Source organism: Channa argus, chromosome 13 (genome assembly GCF_033026475.1).
Source record: "Channa argus isolate prfri chromosome 13, Channa argus male v1.0, whole genome shotgun sequence".
NCBI lineage: Eukaryota > Metazoa > Chordata > Actinopteri > Anabantiformes > Channidae > Channa > Channa argus.
Window position 1 is genome coordinate 25,789,079 of NC_090209.1, and position 18,570 is coordinate 25,807,648.

Genomic DNA, 18,570 nt, shown 5'->3' on the forward strand with positions numbered 1-18,570 from the left:
AAAGAGAAATTAAGGAAATGAAGAACATGTAGTGAAGGGGAAAAACAAAATAAAAAACTGAAAATGGTGGAGAAGGATGGAGAGATGAGTAAATAATAGATGTGTAGAAAGGGAAGGACAGATAGAAATGAGAGTTGTTGTTTTCATTATTAATCATCCTTCTTCCTCCCTTCTTCCTTTAATTATTCCCCCTCTTCCTCTTCTTTTCTCATCTTACTCTTTCTCTTCCTTTTTATTTGCTCTCTTTTATCCTCACTCTCCTCATCCCTTCATTCTTCCATTACATTCAGTCCATATTTTTACTTTGATGCTCTCTTCCTCCTCCCTCTCTGAAAGACCCTCCTACTTTTACATCACTTTCTGACTTTCCTTTAACTTAGATTGTTTTAGTTAACATTACTCGTTGTTTTTTCTTCAAGTTAAAGGTAATTGCAGCAACATTTTGCAACATTTTACACTATGGTGGAACAGATCTGAACCCAGATCTGATATTTACAGTAAATTGGCAAAAGAAGCATTCTTAGACGGAACGGCTGGGGGGGTCTATCTACCTTAGTAGTATAGTATATAATTGCCTAATATTGTCACAATAGTGACGATGAAATAATAATTCAGAGTGTTGAATACGGAGTGACGAGTACACCATAAATACTTATATAAGTACTGCAACTGTTTTTTTAGTTGTGTAAACTACATTTTAAGTGTACTACACTTAAGAATCATCCAGTTTACTTGGCTTTTTCAAGGCAATCGGCTTGAATGCTTTTTCTAAATAAGGTCAACTAGCAGTGCATCCTCTTTTCTTCCACTTCAGCTCTTCTCTATCAATTGTCTCTGTCTGCTCCACCTTCTGTCTCTTTATCTACTCAATGGAAGCAGTTTCTGCTGTAGCCATTGTTATAACCAGTGACCAGTGGCTGGAACATATCGGAGGGTTCGGTGCAGCATCGTCCCCTCACTCATTGCTACCAGTATTGCTACCACCACTGGGACCACAGGGGGCCGTGCTTCTCTTTACACCCTACGCATTCTCATCCCACAGCCTCAGATAATGACGCCTACCAAGGACTCAAATTGCGCCACTTTTTTTTTTAATCCTTTGGTGTATAATATTGATAGCACGGGTACAATTTCCCATCATTGTTGACTGCCCCAGGAGGACCAGTTTTTCAATCAATAACAGAAATCGACCAAATAAAACGTAGAACTGGGGGATGAAACTGCTGCTGTTTCTGTGGTTGTTACTAGCCCTGTGAGGTACAAACCATAACCATTAGGGAGCCCAAACCCTGATGTGTTTGTGCCAAACCATTATCAAACCAGTGTTCGAGTGAAAAATAGTGATGCAACAGCTGCCATTTTGGAGCCAGTATAAGAAATGGCATTTGCCATTTGAGTGCCAAAATGGTGCCAAACGCTGCATGGCAAGTCAAAAAACATTGAAGTAAAATGAAAATGTTCATTACCAATGTATTTCATAAGTTTTCTAACAAAATATCTGATATATTATCTTTATGTAATTACTTTACCAATATTATCTTTTCAGGATGTGAATCCCAGTGTCCAGTTGCAAAGCCCTGCACCTTGTATCCTCATCTGCCACAAACACATCTGTGCAGCATCAGTAACACTTGACTAGATAAAAGTTTCCCTACACAGTGCCTTGCAAAAGTATTCTTAACACTTGAAACCACTAATATAAATTTATTTATTGGGATTGTTTGGAAAATGTTGTACATTTGTATTCAGTGCCCCTGAGTCAATACTTATTAGAACCACCTTTTGCTGCAGGTCTTTAGGGGCATGTCTTTACCAGCTTTGCACATGTAGAGAGTGAAACTTTTGCCCATTCTTCTTTGCAAAAGAGCTCAAACTCAGTCAGATTGGATGAGGAACGTCTGTGAACAGTAATTTTCAAGTCTTGCCACAGATTCTCAGTTGGATTTAGGTCTGATCTTTGACTGGGTCATTCTAACACATAAATATGAATTGATCATTCCACTGTAGCTCTGGGTGTATGTTGATGGTTGTTGTCCTGCTGGAAGGTGAAGCTCCTCCACTTTTGCAGATTGCCATGTATTTGGCTCCATCTATCTTCCCATCAACTCTGACCAGCTTCCCTGTCCCTGCTGAAGAAAAGCTTCCTCACAACATGATGCTGCCAACACCATGGTTCACGGTGTGGATGGTGTTTTCAGGGTGAACAGGGTAATTTTTTATAACCTAACCCTGCTTTAAACTTCTCCAAAACTTTATCCCTGACCTGTCTGGTGTGTTCCTTTTAGTCCATGATGCTGTTTGTTCACTAACAAATCTCTGAGGGCTTCACAAAACAGCTGGATTTATACTGAGATTAAATGACACACAGGTGTTTGGTTAGTGTTTCAGAGTAAAGGGGGCTGAATACAACTGCACGCCACAAAATGTTTTATCATTTTCTTTTCACTTCACAATTATGTAGCACTCTGTGTTGGTCTATCACATAAAACTCAATAAAATAAATGTATATTTGTGGTTGTAACACGAATTAATGAATACTTTTCAAAGCACTGTAAATGAAATATTTAACCTGGAGTAACCCCCCAAAAAAACCCAAAATGACTCCATCCTCCAGTGTCTTTGTTTTTACTCCAACAGCTGCGGAAGAGAGTTAAATGGTTAGACAAGGACATATGACAGACTGGAAAAGAATAAGAGAATAAGGGATAGAACAAGAGACAGATTAAAAAGAACGGGAGGAGTAGGAAGGGGCAGCTTTTGAGAAGTAATGATGAATTATAGAAGCTTGTCCTCAGGCTGGAGAGTCACTATGGTTGGACGAGAGGATGGGTGGATGGATAGATGGATGAGGAAATTGAAAGGAGGAGAGACAGGAAAGAAGGGGTTGGCAAAATAAGGAAGAAGTAGGCCAAAGCTGAATGAAAGAGGGAGAAGAGAGAGCGATGAGTGGATAGAAAGATGAAGGAGAGAGAGAAGGACGTGTGGGTCAATACATTTTGTCATAGAGCAGTGCAGAAAATTACGAAATGCCCCAGCTCCCGTTGCCATGGAAACCTAGGGGAAGCTCTTTCATGTTTCAAGCTTTGTTGCCCACGGTAACTGTCCTGAGATTGAAGGATGGATAGAGAGAAAGAGAGAGAGGGCTTATTGGTGTCAAGACACGAGGGAACTAGAAGAGGACAGGAGGACGGAGGGAGGTTTTGATCAAACAAAAATCAATCAGCAATAATCAGTATACAAGTATATAAACATTTATAAACATTTTAATCACGTGGAAATATGTTTTTTTTAGTTTCATAGTGATTTATGAACGTGTGTTTTCAAACTGTTCTTATCCCGCAAGGACAGATAATGATGAATTTTTATGTCCTTGATCATAACATATTGACGCCACTGTTGGACTTTCATATCACTGTTGGACCGTTTGTGAGTGGAAGCCTGGTCTCCAAAGTCCTGCACATGTCCAGCAAGTCATTCTGGAAGCAAAACAGTTTAGTACTTGAACTCGGTCCTCGTTATTGGCAAGTACTCCAATGTAAGTAGTTTCCCACTCAGTCTGGGAGAAAGGGGTGGGGGACATCCCTACATCCCTACATCAGATCATCATCCGTTGATCCAAACTAAAAAAGTACAAAAGAAAGCTGCGGATCAGGGTTTGAATCTTGATTTGGACAGAATAATAGCTGCTAACTGTCTCTCAGCGTCTCTCTCTTTCTGTCCCTTCTACTTATTGATAAAGTCCGGTCTGCTTTGCCAACACGCCGGTGGTAATCAATACTGATAAACACTCAGCTAATGAACTCTGCCTCTGTCAGGATGCTTATATTCTGTTTAATAGTCTCTCTACCACTCACGCATCGCTCTCTCTTTCTCTCTCTCTCTGTCTTCATATGTCTTAAATTCTCTTGATTGACACAAATGTCAAAACTGATGAGATCAGCAAAGATTGAGGTGCTGTGTGTCTCACTGTCTGATCAGTTGAGAAGAAAATCCATTGGCATTAAAGAAGCCAGAATATTCACGGCAGAAGAGGCCGTATTGATCAGATAATTGTTGTGCCCACAAATCTGAGGGATTAAACTTGATTTACAGCGATCAAACCCAATTCCTTCTCTAAATGGCATCAACCTGTACTTTCTGTTGGCTGGGATCACAGTAACCTTCATTTTTAGGATTTTTTTTAATAAGCAGTGTTTATGTAGTAGCAATAGTGGCAGATTTGTTCTATTGCAGAGAACAAAAGCTACTAAACATCAAATTCATTGTGAACTCTGTTTCTGTTGGCTCCAGATGACGAAAAAGAAAGATTTAAAGGACAGATATCTGATGTTTCAAGTGTAGGTGGTGATAATATATCTTTGCACTGCAGTTGTGAAGTGCTACTACACTGTACTTCCAAATACACAGTGCAGCAGTCAAAGATGCACCACAGAGCTCAGCTTACATCCATGTGAGACCTCAAGTCTCATTAAGCCAAATGAAACTGGAATCTTCCAAAGTTAGCAGAGAGGAAAGCTCAGCGTGTAGTTACTGACACTGAACATCCCACTGATCCTGAATTTGATTTATTGGCTGTAGGACGACAGGACCTGGTTTTGTGCTGTGTGTGTGTGTGTGTGTGTGTGCTGTAAGAAACAGTTGCTGGACAATAAAGTTGTAGTTGATTCCATTCTGTTACAGTGTTTCAAACAAACACACACTTTTAGTTCCTTTCCAGTTGAAGCCCAGAGAGAATGTGAAGTCTGCGTCATGTCACGCTGCTGAGAGTGTTGGGAGACGTGTTGCAGAGTTTGTGTTTTGAATTTCGTGACGACAGTAGGTCAGTAGGTGAGTCCTGTCCTACCTGAGTAAGACTGGACTCAAATCCTGCAGGGAGCCGCTACAAAACTGTTTATGTGTTTATTGGTAATTAGTTTGACGAATACTTTTACTTGCAATCGTTATTAAATTTCTTCTGGTAGTGTCCCTTCTCCTCCTCTTCATGTCTTCCTGTCTCCATCACATTTAGTCATATTAGGATATGTAACCCACTTCAGCAGGCACAGGTTAACAGGCTGCACAGATCACATGATGACACAACGCAGCATGACATAACAACTCTATTGACTTTCTTTTAAAACCTTCATGGAAAAGTGATGAGTTTGAGAGCAAGTGTTGGGGTTCATTGTTTTGCTATGTGTGCTACAGCTTTCTGTAGTTTTCTGAGGTGATAGCCACAGTACAGACCTACATTTGATTCTTCGTGAAGTTTTGAAAGGTGTAAAGATACATTTTGCTGACTTTATTAAGTGCAGCATGGCTGCCAGACTGAGCAGCTGCTCATTAGCAGAGACGCTGCCGGTCTGTTCGACTTCAGCTGAGGGGAATGAAGAAGATCCAAGAGCTCGACAAAGAAGTTATGATTTAGTTCAGGTAATTAAAGAAAGCAGCACGCAGAAAGTGAGAGTTGTGAGAGTTTGTTGTGTTTGCTGGCATCTAACGACCGTGAAATGAGAATCTCGTGGACTGTCACAGCGGCGTTCAGTGATGAGACGCTGATTGGCTGCAGAGAGCAGCAGCAGAGTGATGGCTGACAGCTGACTGCTTGGTGTGTGTGTCGATGGTGTGCAGACAGGCTGCAGCCTGGGGGCAGGACGCACAGTGGGCGAAACACCAGCGGCAAATATTCAAACAAATGCTGCTCTGAGCCAACGCTCAATTTGAATGTGCTGAATAATTGACATTAGGAAACCTACATGCAAATAGTGACGCATGTGAAGGCTGCACACCGAGGAGTTTTTGACATGATGTTGCCTGTAAACACTGTTCATTAAGTGACACTAAAGCTGATTCAAATCACAGTTAATAGACCAAAGATGTGCAGCCATCAGCACGTCCCAGGACTCACTGAGCTGCAGCATCATCGTCACTTCTGCTGCACAACTGTAGGCTCCAGCCTGCATTAGCTGCTACCTGACGTTACCTCACACTCTCTATTGACACTGTCTAAACACACAAATTGATGACTTTGGCAACACTTACACAAACCTTTATATATGTGAACTGTTGCAGTACATCAACACGAGCCTAAAGTCTGCAGTGTTAATGATGTTGTCTTAATTGTTATGATGTGTTTAATAAAACTGGGATCCACATGATCTTCATCACCACTTTGTGTTCACAGCAGGACTCTTCTCTTGTAAATATGTTCACACAGTTTTATTGGTTTCAAACAGTTTTTACATCCTTTTTCAAAACAGTGAGCACACATCATTCAGTGACCCAACAACTTACTATATTCACTGTGCAAACTAAAGAAATCCCATGCAGACTTCAGTGATCAGTGATCAGTTCCTTCTCATCATCTGTTATCACAGATGAGGGAAAACAGCAGTGATGTTGCTGAGAACCTGAGGCCTAAAGGAGCAAATGGAAGTATTTCATGTCTTTATAAAATAGATTTCCACCCATTGATTTCATTTGGTTTTATTTTATTTTTCTGTAATTTTACCTTAGTTTTTACAGTATTCTGCTTTTCTGTGTTTGAACAATTTAATTTTCTTTTTCTCACTGAAGAAGTAAATCAGTCCAAATGCTGTTCATGTTGAGTGCGTGAATTGGTCCAGTCTACTTGTTTAGTGTAGGTCAAAGACAGATGGCAGCAAAAAGAGCTTCACACAGGAATGAATCAAGAAAACCTTTTAACATTATCACAGTACAGGTCGTGTCTAAAGCGCAGGTGCAGAGAGAAGCAGGGTTTTTTTCTTTCTAGTGAAATCCCCGTTAGATATCGGGATGTTGATGGACGTATTTTGTTGTCTGCTGTGTAGTAAGTGAAAGTTGCGTAGTTTTAGGTAAAAATCAGCGATTGTTGCATGTTTGTAGTATTTTGTTTGCATGAGAGCATTTTATAAACTGAACGTGTCATTTTGGGCAGTGAGCTTCTGTTTCTTTCTGAGCACGTGAGAAAAACTGGGACTTGGTTTCATGTTTTGGTAGTAGACAGTACTGCAGTATTCTATATGCAGTAATACAAGCATGTGTTTAAAATACTCCAGTATCATGTTTACACTCTAGATTTGGATTGTGGGTAATGTAGGCACCAGGTTTTTAGAGGTTCTTCTGCACCAACTTTGATATGATTGTATCAGCATTGCTGTGTAGCTGTTGTGCTGTTAGTGGTACTTTAGTTAATGGTACTTTTAATTAGTCTTATTTATTTCAAATTCACATTAGAGTGTTTTCTTGTCATTCATGAAATGAGACAAGGACCTTTGAAGTTGAACAACTTCTACCTTTATGTTATGACTGAATACTTATTTGCTCGAGATTTTAACACCTCCATCACTTTTTAAATCATTTTTTTATTCGGAACGGCTGAAAATAAATCCATTTTATTTTGAAAGCGGTGACATGACAATATTTAAATATCCATGAAAGATCATATGTGGAAGTGAGGGCACCTGCACAACAAATGCTGCTTAATCCTCTGAATGGTCCTCACCATCATAACCGTCCAGTTTGGACTTTAAAACAATGCTCCTCAGTTTTGTTTTGTTTTCCATTTGGGTGAAAATGCCCACTAAAGTAAAATTTTACTGCTCTGCTGAAAAGGAAAAAGAACCATGTCTTGGTTGGAGGAGTTGTTTCTTTAAAGGGCGCCACCACCTCCACTCCTGCTGAAGTCTCTTGGCGGATTTGTCCTTAATCATAAAGAGCACGTTCTAAGGGAAAACAGGGAATAGCAGAGAAGAACATAAACACCTACACTGTGGAGAGAGAGAGAAAGACACAGAGAAGGTGGGATGATGATGCGCCTCTGACGAAGAGCGAGAGAAGGAGCGAGCTAGACACAGAGCAGGGGAGAGGCAGCTCTGGGTACTCCATCTCTCCATCTCTCCATCGCTCTCCCCCCTCGCCCTCCCTCTCTGTCCGGCCGGTCGCCCGCTCTCCTCCTGCTTGTTGTTGCAGCGGCAGCAGCAGCGTTGAGCAGCAGCAGCAGCAGCAGCAGCAACAATGTGGTGCATCAACTGCGCCTCGGACAAAACGCCCGCGATCCTGCACAACAAGCTGCTGTACTGGTAAGAAACCACCTTAACACAGGATGAAACAAGGGAAAGCAGCTTGGGTTTTGCTGACGGTGTGACTGCGTGTTTTCCGCCTGTGATGCCGCACTGCTGCGCGCATTTCTTCGTCACCGTCGTGCGCTTTTCCCGAGCGGCTGACGGTTGGAGAATCTTGATGAAATGCGACAGCGCGGAGAGCGGCTCCGGGAGGTCAAGGGTGTGCGTTGGTGCTGCTCGTGTCCGTGCTGCTGTTGTTGGAGTTATTAATAGTGTTGCGTTGTATCAGCGGGAGGTGGCGTGGTGTCAGTGTGCGCAGAGAAGGTGGAGATGGTTACTATTCACCTGTCGCTTGTCTCCACCTGTCTCCCTCCGCGCAGCCGGACTCTCTGCCTCCTTTATAGCTGTGACTGCTTAAACTTTTTTAAACGATCATTGACGGACCAAAGCCAAAACTCTGCCCTTAAGTTTCCCCTTAAAGATGAGGGGTTCAGCTTTGAGTGGACATGAATCATGTTTGAGGCTCATGTTTGCTGAGTGGGCTACAAGTAGGATTTCATATATGAAACTGTCTGATTTGAGACTCTGCATAGATATGAAGATGTGTTGGATGCAGTTTTGACCCTACATCTGCAGTAACAGCTTAGACCAGCATCATGGCCTATCATTCCTGTGTGTGTGTGTGTGTGTGTGTGGGGTGGGGGGGACCTGAATATGCCTCATGTTGGTGAAGCTGCAGAGCCTGCCGAGTTCTTTCAAAGATGAGCTCATAAACAGCACAGAACACTCTTCTGTGAGGCTCAGGTGAGACTGGAGCCATCTTGTTTGTCAGCTGTGTCGTCACTGCAGTGTCCCGCAGGGTCCAGTACCTGCACGTGAAACCAAACCCAAACCCACAACTAATCCAATTTTTTGTCATGCGTCTCCAGTAGCTGTCAACTCTGTTAAAATGTTTAAGTAAAGTACAAATAAGAAGGAAAAGCCACAAAACACACTTTGTTGTTGGGTGGAGTGATGGCATCAAATGGACAATGGAAATGAGCTACATGTTTGAAAAGATTCCACTTCTCTCCATCCTTCTCTGATACACTGAGGTGGAGGAGGTGTAACCGAGCCTGTTTGGTTTTTACTGGAGAAAAGTTTCCTCAGAATTACTGATGAAATATTCCAATTTGATATTTAACTTTGTGATTACATCAGTTATTTTTATAGTGTTTCGACTTGTAATTAGCCAAGTCGATTTATTCACAGAGCGAATTTCACCAATTCTTAACTTGCTTTCTATGACTTTAGTTTAGGTTGTAAATATATATTATTGCTTTCAAACTTCCCTCTGACTTCCCTATAATAAAATCATTCTCTAAAAACTCCTCCGTAACATCACTGAGAGCTGTTGTTTATCATTAGTTCAGATGATGTCATCTGGGGAAGCTCTGGAAAAGCAGGTTGAATGTGATTACAAACTACATAGATGACGTAATCTGAACTGAACGTTCCTCCAAGTGATGTCATCTGGAGGCGTTCTTCAGCAGGAAGTAGAGAGATATTTTGATATAGGGAAGTTTAATGGCATTTATGTACATGTACTAGAACCAAAAGAAGCACGTTCAAAATCAGTGAAGTCCTTCAAAAACAGCAAATGTTGACCAACAAGCTTCACAGAGAGAAGAAAATGAAAACATGAACATACTGTAATGGTGGGTGAGGGTCAATAAGCCAATGAAGGTGTCGAAGAATATTCATGTAGAACAGCAGAGCACAGAGAATTAACAAACAGGAAAAGCAGGAATGATGGAGGCTGACTTAAACTCACATTATGTGCCCAGTAGACCCAGTGGCTCTGAAGTGGTATTAGGATGAGTGAGCATCAAGTGTGGGTGAAGTGCTGAACTGCATGTTGGCTTTTTTTCTTGCATTAAGGCAGATGAACATGCTTAAAGGAGGCGTCCATGCTCTTCAGTGCAGACATGAAAAGATCCTGGTCTAGAGGGCTCTAAGTCAGATGCGATGTGTTTTTGTGCTTATGGTTCACGTCCAGGTTTGTCCAATTGGAAGGCAGAACTGTGCTAGCACATATACTGTATGTGCAGGCCATGGAGCTCAGGAGACAACAGCAGGAGGAGGACATTAGGGACACGAGGGCAACATGTTTATTTGTGCTGGACTACAATGGCTGTGCAGAACATGTGACTTCTGATCTGACCAATCAGACAGCGTTTACACTGGAGTGAAAACACTAAATACATGAACATTGGCAAAGTTTATTCTTAAATTCCCCGTGTCCCATATCTTTGATACTAACACTCAGCAAGTGTCCACTTACACTGAAGCGATGTTATATTCATGTCAGACGAGGTTTGCTTTGTTTTCTTGGCCAGATGTTTTTCCTGATCACTTGATGCAGCAGGTTACATGTGAAACTACACTGATAATTTGCAGCAAAGACGTTGTGGAGGAAAAATAAATGTGACCAACTGACCAATGTTTGTCTTTAATGTAATGACTTAATGATGTTGCAGTAATATGTTATGTATATGATCAAATATCTGATCCTGTGGTGCAACATCCACTTTAAACCTCTGCCTCTGTCATACTTTTATTATAGTTATCTTTTATTTTTGGTGGTGAAGACAAGTGGTTGATTTTCTCATTGTTACTTTATCTGTAAGTTGTAGTTCCATCAAACACATCAGACTTTCAGAAGACAAACATGAAGTTTGTACTTCTGCTGTAAGTGAATGTAAAATGATGAAAACCTCTGTCTTTGCCGCTTTGTCGTCTCTGTCTCTGGTTGTGAGACGTTGTGGGGTTAATCTGTCTCAGTAATGAGTTTCCTGTCAGTGTGGACAGAATCAGACGACCTGTTGAAGCTGATCATTGTTTTAACATTTTCCTCGTTGGCCTGTTAGACCTCACAGTCACACTGGGATCCTGCCAACAGACACAGACAGACAGTCTGTGGACACTTTTCATCCAAAAACAGACAGTAAAGTCACAGTTTGAATCATGTGAAAGTCACAGTGAAATCACAGATATCAGCTGGTTGCAGCCTTTTACGGCATCATGTGCAACATACAGAGCAGCGAGATGTGTAATGCTCTTTATTTTTACCTCTTAAACAGTTTTGATCACAAAAGAAACAATTTCATCCGGAAAAGAATTTATTATACAAAGTTCAGTTAAACTTTCAGTTTAGGATTAAAATACCCAGATTCAACCAGGACAGACAGACAAGTCAGCTATCAAATATTTAGCAACATGCAAAATATTAAACCTGGGGGCCTTGAGGCTCAGTGGTAGAGCATTAGGTTTGGATGCAGAGGGCTGTGTTCAAATCCCACCAAGCCACCAAGGGCAACCTTGGCATCTGGCGTAAAAATCTCATGCCAAATCAACTGTGGCGACCAGTGAAGCCGTTGGTCTTTTATGCAAAATCTTAAACCCTCAGTAAGAGGCTGCAGACACGCAGACTGCATGTCTTCACATCCTGCACACTGCCGACTGCAGCACTGGATGCTACAGAGGAGAAACAAACTTTACATACTGCATCAGGGGTTAAAGTTAAAACAGTGGCATGAGAGCGACGATACAAGTCCAGATGTGGAGGCTAAACAATGAACTCACAACCAGAAACACCTTTGAAATTGTTTTGATATGGTCACTTCATGCAGTTATAAAAATATTGATTATAGTTGCTTTAAGTAAGCTGAGGCTCTGATTAAAGGAAGAAACTGAGTGTTTACATGTAAGTGAAGCTACTTTTAATAATTCACTCATATTAAAACCTGAACATGGATTTGATTTGATTAGGGATTTCAAGGACTGACATTCAAAAGTTTGATTTGGTGCTGGAATAAAATATGATGAACCTCAAACCTCAATGCTCAAGCTGAAATGTGTCGAAAATATAAATGTTTACACATTTAGTTCATTACCAAAAAACCGTTAAAAATAAGCAGCTAAAACAAATTACAGCTGTTTTTGTTTGGACAGATGTGTAGTTTTAGTCCACTGCATATTCGCCGTGCAGACACCATCACAGATGTAAGTATCCATGATGTAGCTTCATGTCAATACCTGGAGGAGTCAGTTTCAGCCTGGCCGTACAGGTGGGACCCCAGCTCCCTGCCCCAGGAGTGCGGTGCTTCATTAGCTTGCCACTCTGCCGGTGGGAGTGTTGAAGAAGACAAGACATAAACTGAGTCATGGAGGCTGTTTGGGAAGCATTGCTGGAGGAGTTGACTCAGCAGCCCTGTTGCTTAAATCCCACAGGAGCGAGGCTGTTGCCTGGAAACCTCTTTGCTGATTCTGACCCGACTCCCCGCTCAGGCTCTCTGGGACCGACTCAGGCTTTAAGGTCTGTTAGCAACGCTGAGCAAGACAGGCGCTGCAGGGGGACAGGATCCTACAGGCTGCTGCGCTCATTACAGAGCATTATTATATACTGTGTGAAAGCCTTGACATATGATTCAGCTATTTTTAGAGTCTGAGCAGCAGTGAAGCTACAGATGTTTCTCCAGAGGTTGGCGCTGGAGGAAAGATGATAGGGACGTTAAAGTCTAAAAGGCTTATCCTCTGGGGAGTGGACTTTCCTGTCTGCCTGCCCATTAGAGCCTGTAATGAATATTTGTCCTAAATGGGGTTTTGTTTCTCTCTCTTTGGAAATTTCATGTCATTGTAAATTGATTACTATTTATTCAAGAGTCAGCTGAGACAGAGACTAACACTCTTGTTGTGCTTTGAGTTGTTTGGAAATGTGTTTGCTTGGGTTCAGGCACGGATACGTTTGGTTAGGTTTAGTAAAAAGCTGGTGGTTTAGATTCAATTGCTTACAGCACTAAAACAATATTTCACACTGGATTTGATTTTGACACATCCATGTAGCTCCACTGAACAGATCATCTCACTGTGATGTTTTACTATGGGTGTAGAGGTGCATCTGTGCATTTGTGGTTGTGTTGTGGCTTTTTGCAGCCAGTTTCTTATTGTTGTGCCTGTGCTGTCAAATTGATGTTTGGTCTTTTTGCATGTGTTGTCTTGATTTGCAGTGCCGTGATCTCGCAGGGTCAACGTGCAATTGAGCTGTTTCTACCCAAAATAAAAAGATGAGTTTAGCAGCCAACAGTCTCATATGGGTTCCATCTCCTTCAGCACACAACCAGGCAGTCGAATGTTCTGCTCAATCATCGGCCCAACAGCCTGCAACGACAATGAGTCAGTGTCTCACCTACGAGTCGACCGAGTTTCCCGTTTGAGATGCGGCTTTTGTTTTTCGCCTCGATCTCGTCGATTCCCCGATGATGAAAACGAGGGTGGAAAAAGTCTGATTTAATGGGTTTTCATTTCACACCTCAAGGCAGGAAAAAGTCAAGAGTGTTTGAAAGGAGGTGTAGCTGTTTCATTGTGACTCACTCATCAAAGCGCACAGTGACGTCACATCCAGGAGAACAGTTACGCAAGTAAAATGTGTGTTTACAGCACTTTATCTAAATCTTTGAATTAACCACCATTTTGATAAAGTCACATTGGCTCTTACTAAATGGCTTCTAGCTACTAAAAGAAAGGAAGTGAAAAGTGCTCAGGATATTTTGCCTGCCTCAAAGTGACAGCACTGTGGAGCAGGACTGTCCAAGTCTTTATTTTGGGTTTTATACTTGAAGGGTTTAATCCCGTGTCTGTCTACTGCTGCTGACTGGTGCAAAGCAAGAAATAGTGTGTCTGTGCCTCCTGAGCCTAAAGAAAAGGCTGATTGGAGGATCAGTGAATTCCCACATACAGACGAAGGCATTTAAAGTGTCCTACTCTTCCGCTATGTTTGCAGTACCTTAGCGGTGGCGTTGCCGCAGGAATGCAATGTGTTTAAATCCTGGACCAGGCTGATAAAATCTGAGCTGCAGTTTCAGCCACCAGGTGTCTCAAACCCGAGTCCACAGAACTGAACTTGGTTAATGCTTGTTTTTTTTCCTTACATCTGTTTGAAAGTAGTAATAGGCCTCGGGTCTAATGGTTCCAGCTTCAGACACTGTTGCAGCACAAATTAGAAATTAGAGATTAGAGATCTTCATGTGTGAACTGGACAGTGTTTGACAGTCTTTGCTGGTCTTCAGATGTGACCCCAGCTTAAGTGTCCATATGTAAAATGTTAGCAGCTTTATTCTTTTTCATCGTTTTCATAATCACAGCCTTAAATGATAAAACCACAGAAATAAATCAGATCAGGTTACAGCAAACACTAATATAACCTGTCACTATCAATCATATAGTGGCACCTGAAAGTTTATGAATGATTTTCTGCATAACTAGAGCCTAAAACAGTCACACACTATATTTTAAGGGCATAATTTACTGAACAGGTCTATCAGGCACAGGCTCAGGGACCTGTGGTCAGACAACCACAGAGAGGTGCACAAAATCCACAAAAAGATGAAAAAACAACCATCTAAAAGAGCTGCGAAAGGATTTAAATGATGATTTAATGATTTTCTTCCCTAGCTGCACCCCATCATCTGTGCACGATGCAGAGTACTTTGAGAACAAATGTTTTTCCATTTTGCAAAGTGGATTTTGGGATATCAGTATATTGATTTCTCGTCTAGAACTTATGTTGTTCTGGTCGTCTGTGGAAATCAGCCTCTGGAGAACATAAGTGTGCAGTGAAGTCTAACGTGTAGGTGCTGAGTGTGAGTGGACAGAAAATACCGAGCATTTCTGAAAGGGAGTTTCCTTAATAATAACCCCACAAACAGACTCCCAACAACCATAATAGACACAGTAGAAGCCTGAATTTATAATTGTCTGGATGTGTTGGACTAATAATGTCCTTGACAAAGTCAGTGTTCAGTCCTTTGCTCTGCTTCTCCTGTTTCCTCAGATAGACTGAGCCATGATGCAGCAAAATGCTAACTACTCTGCGCTATACAGTATCTGTGTGTGTGTGTGTGTGTGTGTGTGTGTGTGTGTGTGGTTGGAGGGCTGTGGGTGGATGATCTGGGCTTATTATGTCTGCTCAGCTCAGATCCTATATACATGCCGACCAGCTTTACTGCAGCAGAGAGACAAACAGGGTCATATAAACAGCCTGCACTGATCCAACTGAGGCTTGTAATGTGTGTGTGTGTGTGTGTGTGTGAGAGAGAGAGAGAGAGAGAGAGAGAGAGAGAGAGAGAGAGAGAGAGAGAGAGAGAGAGAGAGAGAGAAATTAACCAGTGTTCTGCAGTATTTTGTGGGCAACCAGAAGGTGCTCAGATGTGTGTGTGTGTGTGTGTGTGTGTGTGTGTGTGTGTGTGTGTGTGTGTGTGTGTGTGTGTGTGTGTGTGTGTGTACACAAATGTGTCATGAAAATAACAGCCTGTGCAGGATGGCAACAGTCAGGCTTCCAGGGCTGGAAATGAACACCTGCCAATAATCCAAATGCAGGTAAAAAGGACGTGAGGCGATTAGTGGTCAGAGGACAACATGGCTGAATCATGTTCCTGCTTCGTAAACTCTGTGCTGTGAAATGTAAAATAACCACTGTGCTGCTCTGATGCTGCATCTTTTTGTCTCTGCAGAATTGTGCATGAAACTCGAGGTGCGTTTTTGACACACAGCATCCTGCTGTGGACTTTAGCTCTGTTACTTTATCTGCTAAGTTATAAACAGCAGATGTCATGATTTGGTCATAAACCAAAGATTTGGACCTGATGTTATCGCTGGTTGAAAGGTCAGAGGATCATCAAAGCTATCACACTTCTTCTACATTAAATAGGATTTTTTTCCACTCATACTTCACACACAGAAACTGAGAGGACAAGCAGGCGGGGTAAACGCCCTTTCACACATGCACTGGAATCCTGATGTTCTCCTGACTTTATCTGGAAAATGCAAATGTCTGGACTCGGATGATCCACTGCTGTGTTACATGTGTGAAACAGGCTTTAGACATTAAATTTGAATGTGGTCCAGATCCTGGTTCCATCTTCATGACATCACTTTGTCAACATAAATTAAAAGTTTAAAACTGATGTGGCATCGTCAGCTGGAGACGAGAGGTCTCACTCGGTTGTTGGGACTCAGGAAACACTGGAGTTTATTCCTTCATAAAAACCCAGGTCCCCGGAACAAAATGATGAGATGTTGAGTTTGCTTCTTTTTACCAATGCAGTTCTTTTTGCATAGCAGCTTTTCAACCTGGCTTATGTGCAAACAAGTGTGAGACTAATGCAAGTAAATGATAGTAGACATAAATCCATTTTAGCTGACAAGAGAGGAGCTGCTAGTCATTTTTGAGTTGCCATCTTATGTATGTAGAAGTGGACAGTGAAGTTCTTCATTTATAAACCAAACAGCTTGTAGCACAGATATTACATAATAATATAATAACACATATCACATTACGCTAAGCAATGGGTTTAAAGCACTCGAGCAAAGACAAAGTGCCCTCTGAAGATGTAAAGCTACGAAATCATCATTTCTAAGTCAGATAAAGAGCAATGTTAAAAAATGAGGACTTCTCATACGGCTGTTACATCACCTGGAAGCCCTTTAACGAATGACAAAGCATGATGAGCTGCAGATGGTCACTGCAGCCCAAATGTTTTCACTCCCCCTCACTTTCTATTACTGACAAACAGGTGTGAGTGTGTGTTTTTCTTTTTCTTGGTCACATTCAGTCAAATATATTTAGTGTCTAAAATGGCAAATTACTCAGCCACAACTCCAAAATCATAGTGTAACTTCAGAAAAAAAGGGGGAAAGACATGTTTATGCCACTTTAACACCATCACATCTACATTTAACAGGTGCTGATAATGATCAGTGGATTTGACCTAGTTTTCAGTTTGGTGAAGCTGCCCAGGAACTGTACCAGGATCAGGATCAAACGCTGACAGAAAATATTTCCACAACCCAAACAAGAAAATCAGGTCATTGTGATACAGCAGCAACTTACAGGTTAAGTAGAGTGAACTTACTGTGTACTTTTACTAAAACCCATGTACCTGCACAGTACCTATAGAAATATATTTGTTGGTACTTGATAACAATAAACTAACTTTGGTGAATATAACCTGGTTACCAACACATGGGTCTATTTATATTTTATCAATAAATACATTTAAATTGGTTTTCTATGCTTCTACAATTTCTATTTTTTGTCTCACAAATGTATGTTGTTATCGAGTAACAACAAATACGTGTCCATAGGTACTGTGCAGGTACAATGTTACTAATAAGTACACAGTTAGTTTGCTGTACTGTGAGACCTTTGGGTTGTATTTGGGTTGGAGAATTCAATGCATTGTCCAGTGATGGCATAGGATTTTAATTCAGTTGCTGATTTTAATTTTTAAGCCACGTAAACATGTAAAGACTGGTGTTCATTTTCCCACAAAAGCGGTTGCTTAACTAAAAGTTTAAAAGGGATTTGAATGTGTTTTTTTCTGAGTGTCCACTTAAAATCTTTAGCTCCAGACTTGTGAAGAACAACTCTTGAACTATAATTGTTGGTTTTCAGTGGTTTGGGTTTTAAAGTCATTGTTGTAATGTCAGGTGTGTTGGCCAGTGTTAGGTTTGTTGTATACATAATGTAATGTAGGTCTCCATGGCGACATGTTTAACTTTGCAGTGTTATTGCCCACTGATGCCAACTCATAACAGCTCATTTTCTAAACTGCAATGTTCAGTATGTGTGATGGTGTCAATTGGTGCAGTGCAGTGTGTATTATTGATTTTATTCCTCATACTGCAGGGCTGCAGAAAGCCCACAATTCTTCTAAAGGTTTTGCATGTTCACCCACTACAAACTCTACTTAACACACTGCTTCATCTTCTTCTTTTCCTGTGGGCTGTTCCCTTTCAGGGGTCTCCACAGCGAATCATCTGACTCCATCTAACTCTGTAGACCCTCCAACTAACTTCATGTCCTCTCTGACTTTATCTCCAACACATCTAACATGATCTGTCCCTCTGATGTCCTCATTCCTGATCCTGTCCATCCTCGTCACTCCCAAAGAGAACCTCAACATCTTAAGCTCTGCTACCACCAACTCTGCCTCCTGTCTTTTCTTCAGAGCCACTGTCTCTAAGCCGAACAACATCGCTGGTCTCACCGTCGTCTTGAACATCTTTCCTTTCATTCTTGCTTTTCTCCACCGTTCCAACCTGCCTGCACTCGCCTCTTCACCTCTTTTCCACACTCTCCATTGCTCTGAACAGTTGACCCTAAGTACTTTAATTCCTGCACCTTCTTCACCTCTGCTCCCTGTAACCTCACTGTTCCACCTGGGTCCCTCTCATTCACACACATGTATTCTGTCTTACTGCAGCTAAGCTTCATTCCTCTGTTTTCCAGAGCAGACCTCCACCTCTCTAGATTTTCCTCCAACTGCTCCCTGCTCTCACTACAAATCACAATGTCAATCACAATTTGTTCAGTGGACACAAACGCTTTGATCTCACATCTTTGGTGCATCATTATCATCACTACATTATTACCAACATGGAATAAAAGAAGGGAACCCCCTGTCCAGCAAAGTCTGTAATTGAAGGG

At 41.6% G+C, this 18,570-nt stretch overlaps 1 protein-coding gene across 7 annotated transcripts in view; it reads left to right on the plus strand.

The window, feature by feature from the left end:
- LOC137139888 (IQ motif and SEC7 domain-containing protein 1-like) overlaps positions 1-18,570 on the plus strand; it is a 139,998-nt gene that overhangs the window by 76,333 nt on the left and 45,095 nt on the right. Inside the window, exon 1 of one of the 7 annotated variants that reach the window (XM_067527754.1) lies at positions 7,575-8,060. The exons of the other annotated variants lie outside the window; for them this stretch is intronic. Coding sequence (XP_067383855.1) covers positions 7,996-8,060 — 65 coding nt within the window. The 5' untranslated portion in view covers positions 7,575-7,995. Of the gene's footprint in view, positions 1-7,574; positions 8,061-18,570 lie in introns of those variants that run through there. 7 annotated transcript variants of the gene reach the window in all.